Here is a 27,897-nt window from a genome sequence, read left to right on the forward strand (position 1 = left end):
AAAACGTAAATATTTAAGCATGCGTATAGCTGTGAATGAATAAATCGAAGAATCAAAAGATATGGACTTGAATGACTAATCAAAGTTTGTTTTAAATGACTCGTGTAATCAAAGTTTGTCTAGATCATATACATACACAAACTGCTCCCATCAAAGTGAACCTACAATTTGCGAACTGAATCTGTGATTTCTGATATAGCTACCCAGACATAGATTAATTCGGGACCAAGTTTTAGCCTTCTACTTTGATGGAGATTTATGTCCCTATGTAACAATTCCTTGTCAAGTTTTGTAGGTGTGATGAATGTGTTTTACGTTTCTTTGAAATAATCAGAATGATAATTTATTATAATGTCTACTTATATGACACAATCTTTGGGTAATTAACTAAATACTTCTGTGGACAATAATTTTAACAAGATAAACGCTGACCACGAGATCCGGGGGAGAGTAGTTTGATTAGGGTAACCAAATAAAGTTCTATTCTTTCCATCACTCAAATCTTCCATGCATATGCTTCTCCGTAAATACAAAAATTACATTTAAAAAAAATAAAATAATAAATACTTAAACCATGAATTCTATGGTATGGAACAATGTAAAAGATGTAATAAAGTATAAACTAACTTATTATGAGAAAAAAAACTATGAAATTCCTCGAAAATTCTAAAACTTAGGGTGAAAGAGAATAGACACTGCCGGCCTTGGGCTAAGGCGGGCTAGGCCCAGGCCTAGGGCCACATATGTGGATGGGCCCCTAAAAATTTACACTTTTTTACCTATTTTTAAAAAAAATTATATTTTTTACCCTAAAAATTTACATTTTTGGCTCATTTTTTAAAAAATTTACATTTTTACCCTGAAAATTTAAATTTTTATTAGTATTATAGGGCCTCAAAATATTAAATCGCCTTGAGTCCCGGTGAGTTTGGGCCGGCCCTGAGAATAGATATTAGTTTAAAGAGTATTTTTTGCCCTACTCATTAAACATAAATAAAATAATCAATATATATATATATATATATATATATATATTTACATTATCTGTTGCTGATAAACCTAATTTAATGTAGTAAAATCTTAGCAGACATGGCTGTACGGAAAAAAGAAATTGCAGTGTTTTGCTTGAAAGCCCGAATAAGAACGAGGAATGTGAAACTCGCTGAAACACTTTTATTCATATATTCTTCCCCAGGCCATGTGTTAATAATAAATCCTAACATTATCACTTTACTCTTTTCGCCTTTTTTTTTTAAACCAGAATATAACTTTGCTTATATTTAAATTTTCCTTTTCTAGTTCTAAGAACAAGAGTGCAGTTAGTGATTTCTTATATAAGTCTCCGTAACGTGTTTTCATTTGAGAAGTTAGGTTAATTAACCCAATAAGTATTCTTGAAAGAGAAGTACTTGCTTTGATTATATTAAAATTGCAAACTTTGAGGATTATTATATTATATCATGGTTCTACGTACACGGAATCTTCTATCTAAGTTGAAGGTTGACGTTAGATTATATAAAAATGCTCACGGTAGACTTTGCATTAATAAACATGCATGTACATAAAATATTATTTAGCTAATGTTTTATATGCTAAATTGATGACCTAGTTTGTATTCTTGATTTTTTTTTATTACTGATGGTCGAACGAAATTACGTTTTCAGACCCACTAATAAATATAAATGATACTTGTTAAAGGTGGAATTTACTTTCTTGATTTCATCCATCTATGGTATCTTGTATGTTACTACAATAGCCGATTCCAAAACCCCAACATGCATAGAGAATATATATCTCACTTTATACGAGTTAATATATTTAGCATTGACAAGCCTAGAATCAATTCCTCAGTTATGGCAGCTTTGTCTTTGACGAAAGCATATAGGCTGATGTTGGTGGCATTAGACAATATCTTTACTTCACAAAAGGGTATTGATTATATGATAACATTCGTGATAATCTAAATTTGTTACTAATACTCTTAATTTGTTGAGGTACATGCTAACGACAAATATACATCTTGAGAAGAAAAAAAAACGACAAAATATACCGATATCAATATTATATATCAAAATATATATTGATATAGTGGTTAGCCACGGAGTTATTTTTACAAAATAATTTAATGAAAATTAATATTTATCAATATTCAAATAATAACTATCTATTAGCTAGTGGTTTTAACTTCAAATAAGAATAAGATCTAAATTGAGTAGCTTATCAATAATTATATCTAATAAAAGTAAGAAGTATTAGATTGAAATCCTTATTGTTGCATAAATTGAAAAAATAAACTATATACCTCTCATATACTATTACTAATGATAAAAACAATTTAATTGAATCCATTAGCATAACAGATAAAAACACACCGACTCATAAGATTCTTTCATCAGAAATTATAAATTTGAGTGCGAACATAAATCACCCAACAGAATATCGCCGAATAACAAAGTTGAAATATACCAATTCACTCGATCTCAATCCTCGATCCATGAATCATAAACGATGATAATAAATAAATTGAACCAATAGATCACACAGAAAACATAATATCGCAACATAAGTTTCAATTGAATTCTATATAAGCGGAAGCATAACGCACGGAGGATAAAACAAATCTTAATAGGAAAATCCCTAATTCATCGATCAAGGCTCTGATACCACATGTGAGCATAATTTAAACGATCCTAATTAGCCAAGATCTTATAATTAGATGATTTTCACACAACATTAGGGATTGAGAAAAACTTACATCGATCCATGACGAGAGTGACGGTGACGGCAGCGGATGATCACCGGAATTGGTTTCTCCTTCTTGACCTCTTTAGGTTTTGACAGTTTTCTTTTGATGGCTCTGGAAAACTACGTTATGGGTTTAGAGAGATGACGAATCCCTAGGGTTTCTCTTTATACAGACTCATCATCAGGGTACAATAGGATTTTACCTTCTATTAATTAACGAATAAGAATTATCTCATTATTATTATTATTAAACCAATAAGTAAATACACTTGAGCCACAATTCTTTCCCACTTACAAACCCCACGTAATGGGCTTTGAGAAATAATAGGTCCAACACTGACAGCTGACGAAGAATTTTTTTTTTTTTTTTTTTTTTCGTTTCGTCGTATAATGCCCCATTATTTGTACAAACATTACATAGCAGAGTGTTAAAGTCTCCATAGGACATTAAATTATTAATTTCATCCTTATCCAATAAACTTCATAACATACACTTTTATACCAGTACTAACACATTATTCTTCAAAATTATAGATCTAAGCCCCATTATTTGCACTCTGCATTTCGAAACTAAAAAAATATAATTTTAGCATAAATCTCAAATTTAACGATGGAAAGATATATATATATATATATATATATATATATATATATACACATATATTTAACATGTAACATTATTTTTGTTTGGTTTTCCATCAGCATGTCAATTTTTCATGAAACGGCATATCAATTGCATTTTTCCACATTTTTTTCCGTTCGATTTTTCGTCGACATGTCGGTTTTTTGTAAATTAAGAGGCTTGAAACGACGTCGAAAATGAAATTTCGAACCTTGCATGAAACACATGAAATTGACAAAAAATAAAAACAAATAAATAAAAAATATCAAAATCAGAAATCTTACCATTTTGTTGCCTAATTTCAACGCTAGATTTGGGTTTAAGCTACTTATATATATAATATAATATTATATATATATATATATATATATATATATAAATAGTAGATTAAAAATTTGAAAAGCATGAATATATATTTTGAAAACCCGAAATTTTTTTATTCTTGAACATGAAACACGAACATAAAGATAAAAAAATCTAAAAATTAGGATAAAAATCAGAACTAACTTGATTTAGCAGATGATGTTAGAACATAGGGATTTGAATCGAATTTCATAAAAAATGAAATCTTTTTTCATAGTGAAAAACTAAATTCAACAATACGTATTTTTGAGAAATTGGGATGAAAACCAGCATACTAATTCAAAATTGATTGTTTGCCAACTATATGAAAATAGATTGTTAAAAACGTAATTAAAAATATAGAAAATCAATTCAAATTCTAATCACGCACACGCACACGCACACACACACATATATATATATATATATATATATATATATATTTATATATTTATATATTTGTTTGGAACCAATCCATCAAAGAGATACTTGTCTTTGTCAATTATAATTCAAAAAATTAGGTAAATAGCCAATTAAAATGTTTGGAATTGTTATATACTTAATTTTTCGTAAATCTTAAGTAAATAGTTATTAAAATGACGTGGCATAATAAATAGAAGTGATTATTTACCTAAGATTTACATCTGTAAATATATGAAAGTGGCTATTTACTTAAAATTTACGAAACATTGGCTATTTAGCAATGTCAAACTATAAATGTGATTATTTACATAATGGACCCATTATAATTGGTTGCATTCAAATAGCTCTTGAAAACCTTGGCCATTTGATAAAACATTAGTTAATTTTAATTAGCTCATTCATGTATAAAGTCCTTTAATTTATGGTTATCAATTTTTTTTTTATTACATCACATTTTATTTTTGGAAATTAGAATGTCGAGGCTATGTCAACATACAAATTATTCATTAACTTATTTTGTTTTTTCATTTTCTGTTTTTTAATATGAAACTAAAGTCAACATATAAATTACAACCCTATAAATTATACATGAACAGCTCTATTCAATATACATTGGCAATAAAATAACAACAAATACTAAATTAGGCTTCTTTATTTTGCAGTGATTTTTCTGTATTGCTTTTGTTTTTCCTCAAACTTTTTTCGGATTTTGTTTGACTTATTCCTTTTGCAAAACTTTCTCTTCAACTTTCGCTTCATTGTTATCTCGAGTCGATTTTTCACTATCCTCCTTTGTAGATTCTTTGTGTTCTTCATCTTTTTCTTCTTTGTTATGGGTTGATTTTTCACCAACTTCCCTAGTAGCTTCTTCATGTTCTTCCTTTTCTTTTCCTCGAGTCAATTCTTTCACGACTTCCTTGATATCCTCTTCTCCTTCTTTTCCTTGAGTTGATTTTTCACCAACTTCCTTTGTGGCTACTTTGTGTTCTTCTTTTTCCTCTTTTTCTTTGTCTTGAATTGATTTTTCACAAACTTCCTTGGGAGCTTCTTTGTTTTCTTGTTCTCCATCTTTACATTGACTTGGTTTTTCCTCAATTTCCTTTGTAGCTTCCGTACGCCCGAATTCTTCTTTTTCTTGCCCTTGATTGGGTTTTTCACCCACTCCCATTGTGTCTTCTATTTTTTCGTCTTTATCATTTTGCTCTTCATCCTTGTCATCTTTCTTTTCTTCTTTTGCTTTTCCATGAGTTTCAGGTTTACCAATTTCCTTTGTAGCTTCTATGTGTTCTTCTTCTTTTTCTTCTTCTCCTTCTTCTTCCGCATTGTCGGCATCACTATCATCACCACCATTGTCTTCTCTATGTTTTTCTTCTTCTTTCCTATGTACGACATGATCATTTGACGTTTCCTTTTCTTTCTGACCATCTCCTTTTTTTGATGTCGATGCTTTCTCGTTATGTACTATCTCTTCTTGTTGACCTTGTTTAGCGCCTTTCTGATATTCTTTCTCTGTGCCCTCGTCCTTGGCAGCACATTTGTCTTCTTTATTTGCGCCAGAATCTTCTTCCTCAACTTCACCGTCTTTACGCTCCCGAGCTTGACCCTCTTCATGCTTCTTGTCTTCACCAGATTCCTCATGGGAAGCTTTTCCGTTCTTCTTTGCCGCATCTCTCTTAGTCGACTTTCTTTTTTCCATCTCTTCCAACTGGTGACGCATCGTCTCGGCCATCAACTTTGCCTTTCTTTTTTCCGTCTCTTCCAACTGGTCAAGCATCGTCTCAGCCATCAACTTTGCAGCTAAAGGAAGACCGTTGGATTTCTTAACAACCATATCCTTGATTGTCTGCTCCGTCTTGATTTCTTCCCCCAAAAGCTGACGCTTTGTGATAGTTGTCTTCGCTACCCTATCAACCACCATTTTCATATCAACGTCCACGCCCTGTCTCTTTCTGCTCAACTTACAAATAGCATCCTGAAATATCCTTGATAGGCTCTTAGGATCCGATAGAGGAACAACACGGTGCATGTCGCGATGCCCTTCCTTCACCATCTTCTCGACCGCCCACTCGTCTCTGCTCGTCACAATCACTGTCCCTGCACTCTCCTTCGGCAATCCACACGCCATTCGAAGACCAGAATTGGATTCTGCAGTGATCGGAGCGCCCTCAAACAACCTATCATACCACGGATCACTACTCGGAACACTATCGAGCACAATCAGGTACCTCTTTCCGATCAACCGGCATCGAAGAAGGTACATAAGCGCTTTGATCTTTGTGATGTCGTCATTCTTCAAGTAAGAGGTAGTCGTCTTTTCGACTCCGAGTCTCTCCAGAACTCTTATCAGCAGTTCGGTCTTCTCTAATTTAGCGACCCTCATCCAAACTCTAGGAGAGAATGAATTGTCGTATTGGTAAAAGCATGCCTGGCAAAGAGCGGTCTTTCCGACGCCGCGAACTCCAACGACTCCGACAGCCTTAAACTGTCTATCATTTTCTCTCTCGCCGAGCAGTTTCATCAGGGAGAGGATTTGAGTCTCAAACCCGTGAACCATCGGCTTGTCTGCGGGTCGAGAAGCCCATGTTAACGTGCACGCTGTGGATGACTTGGCTATTGATGACACAGCAGCAGAGGCTGGATTTTGGACTTCTTTATTACTCGTTGACTTGGTTACTGATGACTCGGCGGCAGAGGCCGGATTTTGGGCTTCTTCTTTACCCGTCTCGCTCCAGCTCTGATGACCACTTTTGCTCTTTACCCTCAAAATCGTGTTTTTGACACGTTGCCAACGCATTTTATTTCTTGAAGCCATTTCTATTAGTTATGGAGATTATCAAGAGGGGGTTTTTTTTCGAAAGGATTACTCGGTGATTTTCTTGGGGTTGTTGACTGAAGATTTGTATGCATGAAATTTATATACGTCTTTATCAAATATAAAACGAATCTAGTTTTTCTTCTTCTAGGAGTTAAAGCCAAAAAGATTGCCTGCTAGGTACTTTTGGTTTTAATTTTGATACCTTTTTAATGCCATGCGTTTGAAGCAGAGAATGTAATAGTTTGTTGTATATTCTAATTCGTTTATATGGTGGTTGCCACACGCGTATACCTTTCCTTTACTCTGGATAATGGTATGGCCTGATACAATTTTACCGGTGACCATTACAGCCTTAATTGTTACCATGTTAATTGGGCGATCCATGTATCTAGACATTAATATTTGGTTTTTACAGTCCACTGTGCCATTTAAAATTTTTTTTTTGGATATCTCTAGACATCATTACCAATGATCTATGTGTTCTATTCATTCTGGCATTTGTTAGAGCCTTACAAAACCAATGTTCATTTTTTTTTTCTTTTTTTATGTAACTAGTATTTAGTAGTTTCACTAATATTTTATAATATTTTTCATTAATAAAAGGGTTATTAAGTTATATAGCCACACAGTTATAGTTAATTGAGATATAACCCAGCTTTGATTAATTTCTTGTAAATAGCCAAGTTAACTTATTAACAGATTAATAAAAGACTTATTTAACTCAATCAAACATGTAAAAAAAGTAGTTAATAGGCTGTCACGTATGCAAGTTGCCTATTTACAAAGTATTTACCAAAGGTTGGCTAATTTATAATTCCTATAGTTTAGGTGGCTTACGTAGCTAATTTTTTGTTAATAAAATTTATGAACATGTAATTTTTCACCCAAAATATGAACATAAGTAAGTTAAAGATGATCAAGTCGTAAAAAATGCGTAAAAAAAACATTTAAACGCGAAATTTAACAGAGATCCCAATATAATTCATAACATAATTAAGATTTAATAAGTGAATGTTCCAAGTCTTCGTGTACATGGTTGACAAGTAGCCGTAAATAATTGACATTTGGACAAAATTTTGAAAACAATGCTATTAATTTTTCACCACAACTCTTCATGGTGAAAAACTCTATGAAATCCCACAAATTCTGAAATTGGGTGAGACAACATGAATTCTAGTTTTAATTGTATTTAAAATTTGTTTGTTATCTTAATTTTTTACATTGACTGCTGGTGATAAACCTAATTTGTTTGTACGTGAGATATCTGGGAATCGTAGTGCTGTGTTCATCGATTTTGTTTGAATTGGGATGACATGTATCTTGAGGAATTGAAAGTTGGAGACGAATTTGAAAGTCGTAACGAGAAAAAGGCTGTCGTTTCTGGTACCAAAAGGGTCTTGGTTGGTGCTGGTGCTCGCGCGCTTTTTTACCCGACTCTGCTTTATAATGTCGTCAGGAATTCGATTCAGTCTGATTTTCGCTGGTGGGATAAAATCGACGAGGTATATATAAGATTAAACTTTCAATAATTTATATTTGTTTGTTTGCGATTAGTTTATACGTGCTTATAACTGTGGTGTATGTATAGAAGTGTATTCTTTCTTGTACTTAAGAGGGCATTCCATAGAAATGATTAACTGGCAATAATTTTTCGATTGGTTCATTGAATCAGTTACCCATGTTTGATTCTTTATATATGTTTTATAAATAAGAATAATTGTTGTATTTGTTTTATCTTCAGCATCTATTATTAGGTGCTGTGCCGTTCCCCGCACATGTTCCGTGCCTAAAGAAAGCCGGAGTTTGTGGCGTTGTGACACTTAATGAATCCTATGAGACTTTGGTTCCAACGGCCCTATATCATGTGAGCTCTTTTCTCTCATTTTTTCTCTGTAAATTTGTTTCCTAATTTTCGTCTTGGTGTTTTTTTTTCCTTTCTATTTCTGACTTGTTTTTCTTAACTTTGGCAGGCTTATGGAATTGACCATTTGGTCATCTCAACAAGAGATTATTGTTTTGCACCATCACTGACTCACTTATGCCGTGGTGTGGAGTTTATTCATGGTATACTTCTAATTTCTTTAAACTATTCTCGGTGTGACTCGTCATTTTCTAACTGGGGTCATTCAGGGTATAGTGTATAATTTGTCAACGATGAATTCAAATCCCACAAGATAAAATAGTCAATACAGTGGCACATAAATAATTATTTCATGTCCCATACAGGAGCTTAAATCTTTTTGATCAAATTTAAATTTGACAATGCACATATAGTAATTTATAAACTACTGCATAATTGATTCTATACTTTTTTTAGTAACTATCAATTGATCTAATTTGTTGATATTATAACTTAGAAAATGCATTATCTGGACGCACTACGTATGTTCACTGTAAAGCTGGACGGGGGCGCAGCACAACAGTTGTTATTTGTTACCTTGTAAATTATAAAAGAAATCAATATTTTCATGGTGACAATAAATTATGGATATTCTGGTTTCTTACCTTGCGAATTTCTGCAGATACAACACAAACAGATGACACCTGATTCTGCGTATGAATATATGTGAAGTCTATTCGGCCTCGAGTCCTTTTAGCCTCTTCTCAATGGAAGGTGAGCTTAGATATTTTCCAATCCATCCTCTCTCTGGAAGAATTTTGAGATGTTATTTAGTAATATTGGTTGAATTTGATTTCAGGCTGTTCAGGAGTATTATTTTATGAAGATGAAAAAAGCAGTCATCTATAGCAACCCGATGAACAATTTTGTATACAAAGCTCCGAGACCAAGTGGTTCCAAGGATATGATTGCGTTTGACGATGGGTCTGTTGTTGTGATAACGAATACGGATCTTGAGGGTTACGAATCGACCACAGTGGTGGGGAGGGAGATATGGGCAGATCTGAGTGTGGTCTGTCGGGTTCGTGTCGTTGGCCAGGCAGCTTTAGAGAGAATCTCGTGCCTGTGGCTGCGATGCCATGCCTCGGGAGAGAAGTTGCAGAGGGAGACCAGCTGCTCAATAATCGCTGACCACATCGGAGACATTAGCGTCGACATTCGCGTCTACTGAGAAGGAAAATGGGTCTCGTAATTTGCATACATGGTACTTCGGGTTTTCTCGGTTATACTTTTTTTTTTCTTTCTTTCTTTTCATTTATGTACATAAAACTGCATGTAAGGATGTCGTCCATATACTAGGCACACGCATAAGATGTTTTCCCACCTGTAAATCGAGTCATGAAAGAAACTTTCAAAGTTTGAGCATTTTGCTTTCACAACTGTGATTCACACCCTTGTAATACGTGACCCTGAATGTGGATCTCACTGGATATATCCGATATATCTATCCCATTTAGTGCAGTGGATTTCAATTATGTGTCTTGAGTTGAAATATAATTTACCGGTGAAGAATGTGTCCGAGTCTAAGAAAAAAAAATGATGTTTTGTCGAGAGTCTTGCTTGGGATTGCCGATGAGGGCTATGAAAGTGTTGGTTGCGCAAGCCTTCCTCGAGCGACGGGGATGCGCTTTGGTGTGGGATATGACCGGTGCGAGTCCTGTGTTTCTCCGACTCGACTGTCTAGTCGGTCAAAGTGGCGAATACTTGTCTGTCTATTTGGGAGTGCATTGGTTTATAGCTCTCCACCACAGTCTTATGTGACCTAAGTGAGCTTCATAAAACTGAAGGAGTGAACTTCGTATGAGTTTAGAACATGGTTTAAAAAGGCGTTTTCAAGGCGCGCCTTCCTCAAGGCTCAAGCCTGGAAAGAAAAAATGCGACTGGCGCCTTGGACCATTTAGGCGTGCGCCTGGAGCGTACGCCTGGAAAATAAACTCTCCAGGCGAGCCTGGAATGGCTGGGCTAGAAAAAAAAAAAATTGGGCCAGTTGTAATTTTTGGGCCTTATTTTTTGGGCCTGAGTTATTTGTAATCAGAAACTAATAAAACAAACGAAAATTAATAAACCTAGGTTAAATTTTTTACGCTGTTACGCTACTCTCCACACGTAATTTTTGTTAGAAGTTTAATGAGTCAATTTCATTGTTAAATTAGTATTTGAGGGTTGAACTAAGCATTATAAGTCTAAAACTTTTTTTGGATTATTTCAGATTTATAAAATTTCTTTAATTTATGCCTATCTTTTGAGGCTTACGCCTCAATACGCCTTGAGGCTTACGCCTCGCCTCGAAAACAGAAATCGCCTCAGTTATCGTTTACGCCTTTTAAAACATTGGTTTAGAAGGCAAACATGATTAACTAAAGCATAACTCGAGTGGGATAGGCTCGAGTCAATACTATCTCATGCAGCTGTCTAAACATGTGAATTCATAAGGGTCAATACTACCTCCGGAAGAAGAAAAAGGCGGGTTTGTTACGTCACTCCTTCACCATCATGTCCACGGTCTTCTTTAAGTATCTCCGACAAGGATTTTCTGACCCTTTTCACGGGACTTTGTAGCCGGACAAGGATGTTGTAGTCGGCACATGCTACGATTAAAGTTGTTTATGGATGGGTTTAGTGACCTTAAGAAAATACAGGTCAGACTTGTTTCTTCTGGCATCGGGCTGCATGGGTTTAGTGAAGAAACCAAAAGAAAGTACTGGTTGGACTTGTTTATGGATGTTTTGAAGCAGCAACTCTGCTCATTAAAGTTGGATTAATTGAGAGGTTTGCAGCTTACTTCCCACACCTCTTTTTTTTTCAGACACTTATCGAAAAGAGAGAAAAAGAAAAGGTAACCCTTAAATGAGCCTTATTTATTATCATAAAAAGGGAAAAGAAAAAGAGATCATAGTTATTATAATTTTGACTCCAGTTTCAGAAGATTTCTCTTTTCCTTTTCTATGCGGTCTGGCAAACAATCTGTATTTTGTGCCGCCGATAAATCACGTGTATAACAAAAAACCTTATACCAATATTGTTGTAAATCCGAGGATGATATCTGATCACAATTCATCCTCTGCAAACCCGAGTAGTTCACCGATGAAACTCTTGATTGAGGGTGGCCGATGAATCTACTCTATCCTCTTTGTCTGTGGGGTTTATGAGGTAGGGGACAACATGCTTCACCATATCGCCATCGGATATTCCCAGGTGGTTCCCTGAAACATTTATATACTTTACTTTCCCAGCTTCGTCCAAGGTTCTCAGACCAATCCAGTCCTCTGTGTAAAGTTTTGTCTGCACGGTGACAGAATATCTCATAAGTGAACTAATAACCAAAGAGACTCCTCAAAAACATAGCAAGATCAGAAAATTCAGCTACTACACTGTTACGAGAATATCGATATTACCTGTTGTGGAGGCAAAATGGGTTTGAAAGCTCCGTCTGGGTAATAACCGAACCATGAAGTTTCCTTCGGGATCAAGACTGTGTCTTGCTCAAACTAGATATATCATGTGAAGGAAATTCAAGATATGAGAGGCTAAAAAGAGAACCGGGGAGAAGTAAGAACGTTTTCGAACATAACATGATAAGCACCAAGTTCTGCAAACTGATAAATCGTGTCTTGTATATGGCATTTCTTTCACCAGGGAGTTCATTGTTGAGCTTCGGAAGAAACTTGCAGCGCGCCAAATAGTCAGAAATAGCCTATAGTATTCAAAGTAGGTAAAGTGTAAATGACGATCCATGAAGCTCTTTTGCAGCTAAAAACGCATAATAAAAGTTAGGCGAAGCTCCTAATATTGACTTCGGAAGAAGCATTCTTGCGTTTGAATTTATGTCTCCCAAGGAAACTCACCTTTGGTAATTTCAGATAACCACTCGGAGCCAAATGAGACTGTATTCAAATATTAAAAGAGCGAATTTGTTAGAAAGAAAAGAGAGGAGATGAACACATTAAAAGTCATCCCGGGTCAAGAAGAATACTTGAACATAGTCACTGTAGATCTCTGACTTGATCAACGCATCTGCAATCGCGCATAAGAAACCGGACTACAAGAATATGTGACAGAAAATGGTTTAGGTAACATGCGAGCCGAGGATTGACCAAGAAGTTTATCGGATACAAAGAGAAACAGATATGATCAAATAAGTTGCATAGGTTCTCAACACGGAACAAAAAGTATGAGAGCAATGATATCACTTACGCCACAGAGAGGAACTGAAGCAGTACCGGCATGAGGTCCGGCCAAAGAGACAAAATTCTTAACCTGGCATTATACAATAATTGAGCCTCAGATTTACTTGCATCAAGAAATAAAAGCAATCGAAATGCCGTCTGATTTATTTTTATTTATTTAATTTTTTTTTGTGACTTCTTTCAGATGGGCATGAAAAACTTGTACGAAGAACAACCAGAGGAATTCTTACAGGCGGTCCACCGTCACAGAATTCCACAACACCTCGGCCTATCAAATTTCCCTGTTCAACAAAACAATTCAAAATCCGATTGAGAATTCATGTGCCGAAAATCCATTTAAAAGTTCAGAACTAGTACTAAATCCTATCAGGAACTTCTAGGAATTTCAAATATAGGTTCGTGATTCGCGAGAAACACAAATTCGGAGAATCATAACTGACCTGGGAGAGACCAACTATATTGTAACCGTTGCTCAGTTCTTTCATTTCCTTAACCTATACTAAAAGTTACTATCGACATGTAAGTGTAAAGAAATGGTTGAAAAAAAATTAAAATAAACAAGAAATCTAACCGGCTCATCACCTTATCGCAAATGATCTGAGTCTGCAAAAATTGTGAATAAATTTGAGTTATGATCGGCCAAGGTAAAGTAATAGATATTTTTTTTGCAATATAATTCCAACCTGCTTCTCAAGAGGCAAAAACCAAGAATCCCATGTTCCGTCCCCAACTTCTCTGCCGAAAGGAAAAGAAAATAAACGAAACAATTCCACGATCACCGAACTTGACATATTTTCCAAATAAATGTTTTTTTTTACACAGAAAGCAAGCTTACAAACAAAAGCCTTGAATCCCAGAAAATTGGACAAGTTGCTGAGTAAAATGTTTGACTCCTTTATGGGAGCATTGATCTCCGATCCCTGCCGTAAATATGATCTATTATAGTCAGAGTACATGATAAACATAAACATAATCATTATCAAATAAGATGTAAACAATTTACACGTTCTATTTCTACGATACTACACAGGAACATATAAAGAAAAAATAAAGCAAGTAAAAGATATATTTTTCCCTGTGATGTGTGCAGAGAAGATTCCAGTTTTATGGCACTGAGTCTAAGAATGTTGAGCTCATTTTGAAACAGAAAATACTTATGTAACTTTTTTTTTTTTCTCTTTCTCAGAAAATACTCATGTAGCTTTGGAAAGCAATTCATATCGCAGAAACACATTGACCGTAATAGTAACAACAATAATAAAAACTTAAAAAGAAGATAAGAAGAGTTTACCATGGAGTACTATGAACGGCACGGAATGTGAAAGCGGAAGAGCTAGGAAGACCAGTACGAGAATAGTGGCCGAGCACAAAAAACCCATGACCCTGTTTTTTTTTTTTTTTTTTTTTTTGGTGGTTGGTTAGTTCGTTTCAGAGATGAGTTTTGGGAAGGTAATAGCTTAATGTCGTCCTGGGTTTTTAAAGGCCTTGATGATGAATTGTTTCCGATAACTGATTGGTGTTCGTTTGTCTGACGTTTGATTGGTTATATTCCCAGAAAACGCGGACTCGGAGGCAGTCAGGCAGGTACTGAATTTATTGTAAGCCTTCAAGGCTTCAAGTGGCCCTCTTTGGAGTTTTCCTTCGTCATCGACAAAACTCATATTCATACTTGTGATGGATTTCATTTCAGCTACTTAAATAGAACTCTTCAATGTGAATATTTGACATTTGAGTTTCAATAATATTAAAAATTTAGGGGAAAAAAAACTTACTTTTAAGAGATTTATAAATAACTAAATTCACATTAAAGTCAACTATCATTTTTTTAATGAGAAAAAATCAGAAAGATTGGAAATAAAAAATATTTAAAAATAATGAGAGAGTAACTACCTAGATGAGAATTGTGATATTATCATTTTACACTTATAGTTATTATTTCATTTAATTCTTTTGTTGTTTGTGAATAAGCACAATCATTCTTTGTGGGATGAATCATAATGATTGGTTCAGCGAAAACTCAATACTCTGCTATCATTTGAGAACCATGTGAACAGAGGCAAAAGGGAATGGGGTCTCTCAATTATACTAGGCCTAGTTAGTTTATTCACACTATCAAATAAAAACATGATGATGTGATATACATTGCATTTCATCAATTTTGCTAATAAATTTCATATCCATGAGAATTTATAACACCAACATGACTAAGTACTTGTTTCACCAAACGCCCAATCACGAATTCTTATAGAAAAACTTTGATCGTTAGCTCATAAAATGAAATGACTAACCATAATTGACTATGTCTCATTCAAGACTTAGGTAAGCATGAGCGTATTCATAGTGACTTTAAGAGTTGAAATAGTTTTAGTTTTAAGTCTTAGAGAGTACATTAGTCATATCCAATATCTTCATAAGATATCTAGGACAAATTATAGATTTTTTAACTATCTATATTTCATTACCAAATGTCGTGAGTTCTCCTAACAATCTTCTATTGAGCTCAATTGTTCATTTATTCCTAAGATTGTGAGTATCATTTTTAAATAACTATAAGAAGAGATATTACGCAAATTTGAATTTGACTCTTCACGTGTTGTAAGCTATTTAAAGAAAAAGACTAAAAATGATAACACATCCTTAAAGAGAATGAATGCATGTTTCATGTCATTGATTTAATTCAGCGTTACATCAAACTGCATTTGAAATAACTTATTACACTTTAGTAAATCTACTTGTGGGCACTAAACTCAACATGGGCTTACTTCTTGTTTACTTTTATTGAATCACCAAGAAGTTTGTTGGAACAACAAAACACCTTTTCTGGGAAGAATATGAGGTCGAAAATCTCTAGAAAAGAAAGAGTTTCCAGAGTGTTTTTTTCAAGCACCCTTCTATGTAAGTTGTTTTTAAAAGCCTTGAAAGGTGGAAAAATCTTAACCATTTTATTTTCTTTTCTTTTACTATGATTCCTAGAATCAAGTGGAATCAGAATGGTGACTCTATTATGTTAGTTAGAATAAAGTAAAATATCAACTACCAAATTATAAATCTGTTGATTTTTATATTCTTTTATTTGTATAAAATATATTATCTGTCAAATCAAATTCGTAAATATAATATCTTATTCTAAAATATCTGATCAATCTATAAGATTTAAATATAACAAAATTTCCAAGCCTATGCAACAGCCTTGGACGTCCATAATCAGGACCTATGGGCTTGGCCAACAAATTAAAGTGCTTCTCAAGCCCACTCAAAATTTAAGGGATTAATTGATAGTTAACCATTTATAATATATATATATATATATATATATATATATATATATATATATATATATATATTATCAAAACTCATTTTACGAATTTGAAATTTGCTGCGTACTTGCAATGTAAGACATCTTTATATAGTCCACTCGATGACTATGAACCTAATAACTCATACTAAGACAAACACAAATAAGAGCGAGTCTCAATTCCTCCGTCTTTCGTTTGATCAAATCTCTTGGTTATTTCACTAAAAATGAAAAATTAAAATAATAAGATAAATTGCTTCAACTACCACCATTTGATAATTTTTTTTTTCAATTTTCAACCAAAAGCTTAATTTGACCAAAAATACTAGTAAACCACTTGTACAAATGCAATTTTACTCTGAAGATGATGTCAACAATTGACATTATTGTTGACATAGATGTAACAATTTACATCTATTGATATCTGTGAGTTTTGGGTTCTCTGTTTGTTGACATAGATGTCAACAATTGACATCTATTGTTGACATCTATGTCAACAATTGACATAAATTGTTGACATCTATGTCAACAATTGACATAAATTGTTGACATCAATTATTGAGGGTAAAATTGTATCTGTACAAGTGACTTAGTAGTATTTTTTGGTCAAATTAAGCTTTTGGTGGGGAATTGGAGAAAAACTTATCAAATGATGGTAGTTGATACAATTTCTCAAATAACATTTACTCGGTTTGATGTGAGTATCCATTGATATACCCATTACACGGTCATTGATCACCATCTTTGTGACAAAAAGTTCATTACCGTTATACCCTTCAAGTCATATATCCTTCTTGAGTTCCACTAATTTGATTATGAAAGTGCGTGCATTTTATCAAGAATGGATTCAATTCTCAAGTGAGATAACATTTACTCTCTTTAGAAGAGCTGAATTTCATATTTGTAAATCCATTTTTTCCCACCGATTATAATTATGATTCCTAAAACGTAAATATTTAAGCATGCGTACAGCTGTGAATGAATAAATCGAAGAATCAAAAGATATGACCTTGAATGACTAATCAATGTTTGTTTTAAATGACTCGTATAATCAAAGTTTGTCTAGATCATATACATACACAAATTGCTCCCATGATCAAAGTGAACCTACACTTTGCGAACTGAATATGTGATTTTTGATATAGCTACCCAGACATATAGATTAATTCACGACCAAGTTTTAACCTTCTATTTTGATGGAGATATATGTCCCTATGTAACAATTCCTTGTCAAGTTTTGTAGGTGTGATGAATGTGTTTTACGTTTCTTGAAATAATCAGAATGATAATTTAATATAATGTCTACTTATATGACACAATCTTTGGGTAATTAACAAAATACTTCTGTGGACAATAATTTTAACAAGATAAACGCTGACCACGAGATCCGGGGGAGAGTAGTTTGATTAGGGTACAACCAAAGTTCTATTCTTTCCATCACTCAAATCTTCCATGCATATGCTTCTCTGTAAATACAAAAATTACATTTAAAAAAAATAAAATAATAAATACTTAAACCATGAATTCTATGGTATGGAACAATGTAAAAGATGTAATAAAGTATAAACTAACTTATTATGAGAAAAAAAACTATGAAATTCCACGAAAATTCTAAAACTTAGGGTGAAAGAGAATAGATATTAGTTTAAAGAGTATTTTTTGCCCTACTCATTAAACATAAATAAAATAATCAATATATATATATATATATATATATATATATATATATATATTTACATTATCTGTTGCTGATAAACCTAATTTAATGTAGTAAAATCTTAGCAGGCATGACCGTACAAGAAAAAAAGAAATTGCAGTGTTTTGCTGAAAGCCCGAATAAGAACGAGGAATGTGAAACTCGCTGAAACACTTTTATTCATATAGTCTTCCCCAGGCCATGTGCTAATAATAAATCCTAACATTATCACTTTACTCTTTTCGCTTTTTTTTGTTAAAACCAGAATATACTTTGCTTATATTTAAATTTTCCTTTTCTAGTTCTAAGAACAAAAGTGCAGTTAGTGATTTCTTATATAAGTCTCCCGTTTTCATTTGAGAAGTTAGGTTAATTAATCCAACAAGTATTCTTGAAAGAGAAGTACTTGCTTTGATTATATTAAAATTGCAAACTTTGAGGATTATTATATTATATCATCGTTCTACGTATATGGAATCTTTAATCTAAGTTAAGGTTAACGTTAGATTATATAAACATGCATGTACATAAAATATTATTTAGTTAAAGTTTTATATGTGTCACGCCCCTAAAATGGGACGTGAGTATAAAAGCGATATTAAGAGAAAACTAGACCATTAATGCTAACAGAGCCAAAACATACCCACAGTACATACTCAGTAGTTATTTACTTTACAAGTCCAGAGAAAGATAAACAGAATACAAAACATAAACAGAGACTTCGACAACGACCTAGGTAAGTATATAAACATATATATACACCCGTTGCTCCAAAACAAGACAGAGTCTTCAAAACTTGACGACACTATAATCCTGAGGTCGTCCTAACACTTCTTCTCACTTTCCTGGTTATACAGATAATTTTAAGAAAAACAAAGAAACGTAGGGGGTGAGCTTGAGGCCCAGTAGATGTTATAGTATTTGGCTCGATTTTTAAAATACATTTATTAAACAATAATAATTCTCATATATCATAGTATTATTCTTGTCCTGTGTATATCTCTATAGACGTATAAGTATAACCCTCGTCACGTGTTGATCTCCAACCACGTACGAGTCTAACTTGCAGAAAGTAAACGTGCACTAAATGATGAGATATGCAAATGAATAAATAAAATGCGATTTTTATGCTGGTGGCCTGCCACCGCCTGCCCACATAACCCGTGGCAGTCCTCTGATCAGAATGGTGCACTCTCCACACCCTTTTATATATACGCATGCATTCTCCGCTTCGTATATATAAGGATCCGGCTATCCCAGGCCAATAAAGGAAAATATTATATTTATATTTTTCAAACAAGGGATATATGTATAATACTGAGAATACCTTTCCATTTCAGAATCGGATCTCCCGATTTGAATTCTGCCACATTTTAAAACTGGTCTCGGGTATTGTGGCATTTTGAAAACATTTTCATTTCGAAAGTAATATATAAGTTTTGGTCAAACCATGAAACCAGATAAGAAAGGTTATATTTAACCTACCTCGAGATTAAACATCTATAACGCTTGTCCACGAGATCTCTACCAACTCTGTGAGTCCGCTAGACAGCTCTTAGCTTCAAGTCCTATTCCCATAGATCAAACCGAGTTTGAAATCAGAATTCTGATAATTGACTCACAAGGTTTGCATTTAAAACTCAAATCCTGGTAATCATAATGTCGAAATCTAATCCAATATCAATTATCGTCCAAAAAGAACACGAACGTGCAAACCGTAAATCCAAATCAGAGTCGCATAATCAGTCCAAATCTTCAAATTCACATGATCGCTGCGACACTACAATATGAGATCTACCATTAATTCAGTCCAAAGAGACAACAACCATTACCAAATTGAACAAGACAAGTTCCAACTTCAGGTTTCTACTCTAACCCACTGAAACAAAACATTTAACTTTGAAACCTTAAATTTCCATCTCAAAAATTCGACCACGACAAGGACGTGAAGAAATCCAAAGCCATACCTTGCACAAACCTCGATTAGAACCTTCTCTGCCTCTGAATCCCCAAAATCCCGTTCAAAAACCGAGACGAAGGAAAGCCCAATCAATTCGATTTCAAAACCCAGCGATGAACTCCGGAGAAAACTCCATCTCAGCCTCCTCTCTTCATTGGGTCACTCTTGCTCTCATTTTCTCTTGTTCTGTCTAGCTCTGCATATTTTTTTTTTTCTTGCTGGAATGGGTTTCGGAACCAAAGTGTGAATGTAGGACAGTTACTCTAGGAGAGGAAAGGATATGCTCGACTGAAATAATAGGTGGGCCACAGTTTGTTATTCGTGGCAAGAATATATGTACAAGTGTTACTGATACATATTTTAATACACACACGTATACATACAGATAACTCCTACTATTTATAAAAAGAAATATTAGACATAAATATATATATATATATATATATATATATATATATATATATATACACATATATACATAAACGTACACTAAGAATAAGAACTGTTTTTGAAAGTTCTTTAAATATGTATCAATATATACATACACGTGTAAACATATAAAAAGGATAACTATCACTTCTTTAAATTCTACTGCATACATATATATATACACACACACAAACACGTCCATTATATATCAAGAAATAAAAGTCTCTCTCTATATATATGTATATAAAAAAAATAAGTATATAATAATTATACATCTTAAAAATTAAATAGATAAGGTTCTAAAAAAAACATACTATATACATATATATATTTATGAAAAAATAAATTGAATGCTAATATTTGATTTAAAAAAACAATAATTTATGATATTAAAATTCCGAGCATTACAATATGCTAAATTGATGACCTAGTTTGTATTCTTGATTGTTTTTTTATTACTGATGGTCGAACGAAATTACGTTTTCAGACCCACTAATAAATATAAATGATACTTGTTAAAGGTGGAATTTACTTTCTTGATTTCATCCATCTATGGTATCTTGTATGTTACTACAATAGCCGATTCCAAAACCCCAACATGCATAGAGAATATATATCTCACTTTATACGAGTTAATATATTTAGCAGTGACAAGCCTAGAATCAATTCCTCAGTTATGGCAGCTTTGTCTTTGACGAAAGCATATAGGCTGATGTTGGTGGCATTAGACAATATCTTTACTTCACAAAAGGGTATTGATTATATGATAACATTCGTGATAATCTAAATTTGTTACTAATACTCTTAATTTGTTGAGGTACATGCTAACGACAAATATACATCTTGAACAAAAAAAAAAAAACACAACAAAATATACCGATATCAATATTATATATCAAAATATATTGAGATAGTGGTTGGCCACGGATTTATTTTTACAAAATAATTTAATGAAAATTAATATTTATCAATATTCAAATAATTACAATTTATAACTAGCTAGTGGTTTTAACTTCAAATAAGAATAAGATCTAAATTGAGTAGCTTATCAATAATTATATCTAACAAAAGTAAGAAGTATTAGATTGAAAATCCTTATTGCTTGCATAAATTGAAAAAATAAACTATATACCTCTTATATACTATTACTAATGATATATTTTTTTTTACAGATAACTTAAACGATAATTGAATTTAACACAATAATGGCTTTATAGCAAGAGATATCCACAACTAGTTAAGTCACTAAACATGACTCAATCACTAAAACAAACTTGATTATTTGTTTCCTTTTTTTGGCCTTTACTACCAAAAGATTAAAACATGACCCTGACGAACGTACGAAAAATTATTGGCATACATTATTTAAAAAAAAATATTTTTAATCTTTTGTAATAGTGTTCAGCTTGGGAATAGTAGTGTTATAACGGATACGAAAGAAAGAATAAGTCGCGTGAGAAAGAGAAACTTGTGCAAGAACGCATTCGAATTTTCATATATGAATGACTATATATTTGACACACACACACACACACACACACACACACACACACATATATATATATATATATATATATATATATATATATATGCTAACTTAAAAAGCTCCTCTGTCCCTCTCGCTCATTCATCCATGGCAACACCCAGGTCCATTTCCATACAATCCGATCCTCCCTTCACCGAAACAGACTTGAGCGAGATCATCAAAAATATCCAGAAACTGCAAAAAAAAATCGAGCCATCCGCGAACGCCAGGGATGGGAGCAGCATATCCTCCGAGAAGCAGGACCGAAAGAGCCTGTTCGACAAGCTGCTAAACGGGCTGGGCCAGATCGAGGCCCGGCTCACGCAGCTCGGGATATTCGAGGGGGAGTTCCAGAAGAGCATCGAGAGCCGCGTGATCGCCGTCATGAGGCTTCTCGAGAACATCAAGAAAGCCGATGATATGGACACGGAGGCCGTCGAGCAGGAAGGCGCCCAGTCGATGGAGGTGGAAGTGGAAGAGCAGATCAAGCTGATGAACAAGGAGATCCGGAAGCTGAAGCACCAGATCCCCACCCGCGCCGCGGCGCTCAGTAGAGGCTCGACGGTCTCGGGGGTCCGGCCGGGGGAGAAGCCGCCGGAGGCGGAAACGGCGGTGAACGAGCTCCTGGAGGCGCAGTGCAGCGAGAAGTTCAGGAACAGCGAGTTTTTCCGGGAAGTGAGAGAGGCTTACAAGGGGTTGGACGAGAGAGAGAAGAAGTGCGCTCTGTGCCTGTCGGTGCTGGCGGAGAAGGAGGAGGTGAAGAAGCGGATGGTGGCGTACTGGTGGGCCGCGGAAGGGCTGCTGGAGGACAAGGAGAATACAGACATCAGAGACGCGGCGGGGGAGATTCTGGACAAGCTGGTGGAGCGGGAGCTGATCACGCCGGTGAAGAGGAAGCGGTGGCCGGAGGTGAAGAGGTATATGATGGAGCCGGTCGTCAGAGCCGCCTTGGCCACGATCGCCGAGGAGGAACACTTCGTGCAGTTCACCGGAGACGGGAAATTCGCGGCCTTCTTCTCCGACAGAGGCGGTGATGATCATGGGAAGGACGCCTGGAAGCCGGCGGAGAAGTTGTTGACGGTGTTTAACGTGGAGGAGCAGTTTCCGGATTTGAGGGTGAAGAAGCAAGCCAAGTTAAACGGCGGCCTCGAGGCTCATGAGTGGTTGTTCAAGATGAAGGCTCTCAGAGTTCTCTATCTCGGAAATTGGCGAACTTCCGGTCAGTCCCTCTTCCCCCCAATATATGTATATTGGACCCATTTTTTTTCAAAAATCACTTTTTAACTATAAATTTCTGAAAGTTTACTACTTTTATACGAAGAAATGGTTCCTTCCATTTAATTATAGCTTGGGCATTCAAATAATAAAAATAGTATAGCTGAGCTTATACTTATAAGTTAAAACACATTATATCGGTCCATAATTATTATTGTTATTATTTTTGCTTCAAGTTAGTGGGATTTGTAATTACCGAAAAATAACTTACACAGAAATAGCTATCTTCTTTTTTAATTATTAGATAGCTATGAGCTCCGTAAATCTAAATAAGTTATAAGCTTATGTTTCTAATTATCGGCTTGGCTTTTATTTATTAATAATATTAAGTTTCGTTAATTTATGTAGTAATAAGAAGATAAATCACAGAAGGCTTTTTAACAAATAAATAAACGATACAAGAAAATTATAGGGAGGAGATATTACTGATAATCCCTTTCCCAATATGCTAATTTTGTTTTCTGTCTTCACAAAATTTTGTTGCAACATTTTAATGTTTGGCGTGGTCAGTATAAATACAAAAAAGAATTAATTGCTGAATGGTCCTCGAGCTTTCTATTTATTTCGTATTCATTTCTATTCTGCTTTAAGTCCTCCTGAACTTTTAATCATCCCTAAACTTTTAATTTACTGGAATTTATTGTTCTATATATCTCTACTTATAGCTTAAATAATCAATTTAGTAAGCACCAATTCAGTCCCAAGGGTAGGAAACTAGAAGCTGCAAAACAAAAACTAGGGACCAAACACAGCAGAAAAAATTGGGGATCAAACTAGATGAAGATGATATATATAAATTGCAGGCAAGCATCACATCGAAGTGGAAGGGATCGAGTTCTTGAAAGGGCTGAAAAACATGGAAAAGCTAAAGCTGCTAAGCCTTCAGGGCATATCAAGAATCAACGAGCTCACAGACTCCATAAAATGGCTCACCAATTTGGAGATCTTGGACCTCAAGTCATGCCACAACCTCGAAATTCTTCCAAGAGAAATATCACTCCTGAAGAACCTGACCCACTTGGACATCTCAAACTGCTTCCTCATCGACCACATGCCCCGAGGCCTCTCGTCACTCACCAAGCTCAAAGTCCTCAAGGGCTTCGTGGTCGGAAACTACCGCTCCGGAAAGTTCTGCACTCTCGAGAGCCTCTCATCGATGAAGTCCCTCACGAAGCTCAGCATCGTCGTGAGCCAGACGGATTTAAGGACCGTGGGCGAGATTGAAGCCCTCTCGAAGCTCATTCAGCTCGAGAAGCTCACGCTCTCTTGGGGAGCGGAGTCTTCGCTATCATCGGAGGGGACAAAGAATAGCACAAACAACAACAACAGAGATGATTTTACACATGTGAAGCTCCCCCCGAATCTGATCAAACTGGATCTTCAGTGTTACCCTCATTCGGAAGCTCCTGAGTGGCTGAGACCATCGAAGCTGGAAAAGCTGTACATCCGAGGAGGGAAACTCGGAGAGAGCCACCCTGAGGCGTTGGCCGGTGAATGGTCTGAAGTCGAGACGCTGCGTTTGAAGTACTTGGCTGGGATCAAGATGACGTGGACGGAGCTGCGAAGGAATTTTCCGAAGCTGCGATATTTGGAGAAGGTTGAGTGCCCTTTGGTCACCTTGTGCCCTTGTGACGAGGATGGCGTGTGGGTCAAGGAATGAAGTGAGGAAGCTCGGAATCAATGTTCTGAATGGAGTATAAATAATTTTTAAAGTACGTTTGGTGTGATAATAAGTGAGTTTGGATTATTTGGTTCTTTTATGGTGAAGTTACTACAGAAATTCTTGTTGGCCATATCATCATTTAAAGTGGTTTACTTCCTAAATAATGATATGAAAATTCTGAATGCTCAGGTGATCAGTTAAAGACGCATAATTAATACAAAGAGTCCCGTATTATTAGAAAGGGTCGCATGATGAGGTGAGGCTAACTGTTATAAAAGTTATCCAATGATTTAATAATAATCTCCAAAATGCTCTCAAGTTTTTGTCAACCCACGCTCTGACTCGTCACATCAAAATCCTAGTCCAAACGTGCTCTTGATCACGCCGCAGTCGTAATCAAACTCCTCGTCACCATCGAGCTCCCCGTCGTTATATAAAGTGAATTATAGTTTTTGAAAGCAAGCTTAAACTTTTTGAAAGACCTGGATAAACTGATCCATGAACATGAAACGCCAAAGCACAGAAAAAAAATCTAAATATGAAGAACAAAATAAGAAACTTTAGTGTTTGGTAGTTAACTCAAAAAAATTTTGTTTTTTATTTTCTAATTTTTGTAATTGTATTGAAAAATTATTTTGCAGTTGTTTTCAAAAAGCTGTTTGGTACAGTTTTCATTTTTGGTTTTGAGAAATTGAAAAAACTGAAAAAAGTGTTTGGTACAGTTTTCATTTTTGTTTTTGAAAAAATGAAAAGAGAAGACGAGGAGAAGGAGAAGAGAAGAGAAGAATTTTTTTTTCCAAAAACACATTTTATTTGTTTTCAGTTTTCTTTACTCTTTTACAAAACAACTTCAAAATTTTTTGAAATTTTTTTTCAAAAACTTAAACCAAACATAACTTTCACTTTTTGTTTTCAATTTTTTCCACTAAAAAACTCAAAAAATGTTTTTGAGATGAATACCAAACTAAATGTCCTAGTTTCAAGTTTCAACAATGAAATTGGTTTTGAGCTACTTATTTGTTTGTTATATAAAGTGGATTAAAGTTTTGGAAAGAAAAATTGATTTTTGAAAACCTAAATTGATTTATGAACATGAAACCACTGTATTAAATGAGGAGAAATTCGTCGAAATTTACTGGCGAAGTCGCTGCCGGAGCACTGTCGGCCGACGAAGACTTGTTTTTTCGTTTCGTCGTATACTGCCCATTATTTGTACAAACAGAGTGTTAAAGTCTCCATAGGACTGTTGTCAATGGTGTCCACAAGAAGAGTTGTAATCTTTATTTTGTACATTTGATGTAATAAAGTCTCATGAAGACTCTTGCTTGTAATTGCCTATTCATTCATTAATAAAGTTGAAACGTTCATTCATTCTTTCTTTGTTTGAAGCTTTATGATAAAACCTTAGTCTTTTAGTCCATAAACAAACTTAACAACTTACGAAGAGACAAATGTAGATTTGCATGAACAAACTCTTCGTAGTTTGCTTAAAACGATATATTCGCAATCTTAGGGTCAAAGGACTATTGACCTCGGTATGATTGTTAGAAGAATCTATGATGTCTGGTTATGAGGCATTGAGAGTTGGGGACTCTATAGTTCTTTTAGGTATCTTCCGAAGGTACTGAATTGACCAGTGCACTTCTAGAGACAATATAAGAACAAACCATTTAACCTCTTATGTCTCGAAGTCACTATGTATGAATTGCATCATGCTTACCTTAATCCTGAAATGAGACATGCCATTTCACACCTTAGTATTCTCATTTGAGAAAGTCAAAGTTCGGACTCACTATGTGATTCCGAACAAGGCCTATTGGTGAAGTACTAAGTTGTGAGTCTGTCATGAGTAACTTTGTGAAGTTCTCATAGATATGGAATTCATGTACAAGATTGCTGAAATGCAATGTATGTCACCTCATGCTTTGTTCCTTGGAGTGTGAATAAATAAACTGGCCAGTGTCCAAATTGAGTCCTGACTCTTTTGGATGAAACAATGTGACTTGTTAGCTCCTCGTCAATACATTGTTTCTAACTTATTCACAAGCGACAAAGGAGTTGATGAAATAACAGCTAGAAGGGTAAAATGGTAATTTAGTAAATCCCGACTAGCTGATGACATTCATGAAGGGTAAACATAGATAACATTCAGTGGATCCGCTCATCATAATTAGGTCGAATTCTTGAGTAGAAAATAAATTCATTTGAACCGAGAGATTTTCAGTGTCTGCTCTTTAGTGGAGTTAGTTGGCATTAAGCTAAACTTGGAAAAGGTTTGTGAACTTTTGAGTCCAAGTGTTTAGCTTAAGCTTTGTTCATTTGGGTCCATGAGGTCACTGTCACGAATCACATCGATAGGAATAGTTAAACTGGAAGCTAAGTCAAAACAAGAACGAAAATAGTCAAAAGGGTATATGATGAAATGAATGTCAATAAATTTTTTGACAAGTTCATTTGATGACTTAATGTCACTCGGCCATAACTTGATTATTGGGCCTTGTGAATTAATTTCATTTCATAAGAATTTTATTGAAAATTCTTAATGGGCTTTTCTCATGTTGTCATGAACAAATGAAGAAGCTTCTAGAAGCTCCTTCTAGATGAGAATACGCGCCCATAATACCCAAGGAAAGAGAGTTTATTTTGTGCATAAATGTATCAAGATACTTGCCAAAAGAAAAAGAGGAAACAAATTTCCTCTAGAAGGAAAGCACAACTTCGGCCAAGAGAGAGACAAAGCAAGGCAAGGAACAAAAATGGAAACAAATCCAAGCCTTCTAGAAGGCATCCTTGGCCGAGCATCTCAAGTGGGAAAAGAGGTAATTGGCTCATGAATATGTGATATTCTATAGAAGAGGAAACTACCTTATAGAAGGTGAGACCTCTCCTATAAATAGGAGCCCCTTTTCTTCACAATTGATTCATCCAAGTTTAAGAGATTTGAGAGACTCTCTCTCTAGAACTTGTGGCCGAAATCCTCTCTCTCTCTCTCTAGTTTATTTTCGATTTTTTCTTGTCTT

General features: G+C 34.8%; 2 protein-coding genes, 1 long non-coding RNA gene and 1 pseudogene across 6 annotated transcripts; 2 read left to right on the forward strand and 2 right to left on the reverse strand.

Moving 5' to 3' along the window:
* Positions 1 to 8,100: 8,100 nt before the first annotated feature.
* LOC149404522 (phosphatidylglycerophosphate phosphatase PTPMT1-like) lies at positions 8,101 to 10,288 on the forward strand (annotated as a pseudogene). The gene is made up of 6 exons (XR_016302022.1): positions 8,101 to 8,449; positions 8,689 to 8,811; positions 8,918 to 9,011; positions 9,305 to 9,387; positions 9,470 to 9,561; positions 9,647 to 10,288. The product of XR_016302022.1 is annotated as a phosphatidylglycerophosphate phosphatase PTPMT1-like (transcript).
* A 1,426-nt stretch (positions 10,289 to 11,714) lies between these two features.
* On the reverse strand, positions 11,715 to 14,667 carry LOC149404523 (uncharacterized). Of its 3 annotated transcripts, none has more exons than XM_089606776.1 (12): positions 14,326 to 14,667; positions 13,870 to 13,954; positions 13,718 to 13,769; positions 13,617 to 13,637; positions 13,475 to 13,528; positions 13,265 to 13,315; positions 13,042 to 13,104; positions 12,821 to 12,886; positions 12,693 to 12,731; positions 12,431 to 12,541; positions 12,243 to 12,335; positions 11,715 to 12,129 (listed from the first exon to the last, which is right to left on the reverse strand). In XM_089606776.1, the coding sequence occupies exons 1-12, from the start codon at positions 14,411 to 14,413 to the stop codon at positions 11,926 to 11,928; spliced, it is 927 nt and encodes a 308-aa protein (XP_089462902.1). In that variant the 5' UTR covers positions 14,414 to 14,667; the 3' UTR covers positions 11,715 to 11,925. The 3 variants fall into 3 exon arrangements, with proteins under 3 accessions (XP_089462902.1, XP_089462901.1, XP_089462904.1); XM_089606775.1 differs by having other exon boundaries at positions 12,243 to 12,333; positions 12,417 to 12,541; XM_089606778.1 differs by having other exon boundaries at positions 12,243 to 12,333; positions 12,417 to 12,541; positions 13,870 to 13,970.
* Positions 14,668 to 18,584: 3,917 nt separating this feature from the next.
* LOC149404524 (uncharacterized) lies at positions 18,585 to 20,211 on the reverse strand. Its single transcript, XR_016295468.1, has 3 exons — positions 19,993 to 20,211; positions 19,511 to 19,593; positions 18,585 to 18,870 (listed from the first exon to the last, which is right to left on the reverse strand). It is a non-coding gene; the product is annotated as an uncharacterized LOC149404524 (long non-coding RNA).
* A 1,836-nt stretch (positions 20,212 to 22,047) lies between these two features.
* On the forward strand, positions 22,048 to 25,133 carry LOC149404525 (uncharacterized). The gene is made up of 2 exons (XM_089607562.1): positions 22,048 to 23,158; positions 24,018 to 25,133. The coding sequence occupies exons 1-2, from the start codon at positions 22,048 to 22,050 to the stop codon at positions 24,872 to 24,874; spliced, it is 1,968 nt and encodes a 655-aa protein (XP_089463688.1). The 3' UTR covers positions 24,875 to 25,133.
* The last annotated feature ends 2,764 nt before the right edge of the window (positions 25,134 to 27,897 follow it).

This window comes from Urtica dioica, chromosome 2, assembly GCF_054948205.1.
Source record: "Urtica dioica subsp. dioica isolate 48M chromosome 2, U.dioica_male_clone48M_v1_H2, whole genome shotgun sequence".
NCBI classification, from domain to species: Eukaryota; Viridiplantae; Streptophyta; class Magnoliopsida; order Rosales; family Urticaceae; genus Urtica; species Urtica dioica.

What these genes read in the sequence shown, in the direction of transcription:
- LOC149404523 (XM_089606775.1), bottom strand. Translation starts at nt 14,413, where the DNA reads ATGGGTTTTTTGTGCTCGGCCACTATTCTCGTACTGGTCTTCCTAGCT. An exon ending in ATATAGTTGGTCTCTCCCAG is followed by an intron (nt 13,316 to 13,474) that starts GTCAGTTATGAT and finishes TTTGTTGAACAG; the next exon opens with GGAAATTTGATAGGCCGAGG. An exon ending in CCATTTTGCCTCCACAACAG is followed by an intron (nt 12,130 to 12,242) that starts GTAATATCGATA and finishes GTCACCGTGCAG; the next exon opens with ACAAAACTTTACACAGAGGA.
- LOC149404525 (XM_089607562.1), top strand. Translation starts at nt 22,048, where the DNA reads ATGGCAACACCCAGGTCCATTTCCATACAATCCGATCCTCCCTTCACC. An exon ending in CGGAAATTGGCGAACTTCCG is followed by an intron (nt 23,159 to 24,017) that starts GTCAGTCCCTCT and finishes TATAAATTGCAG; the next exon opens with GCAAGCATCACATCGAAGTG.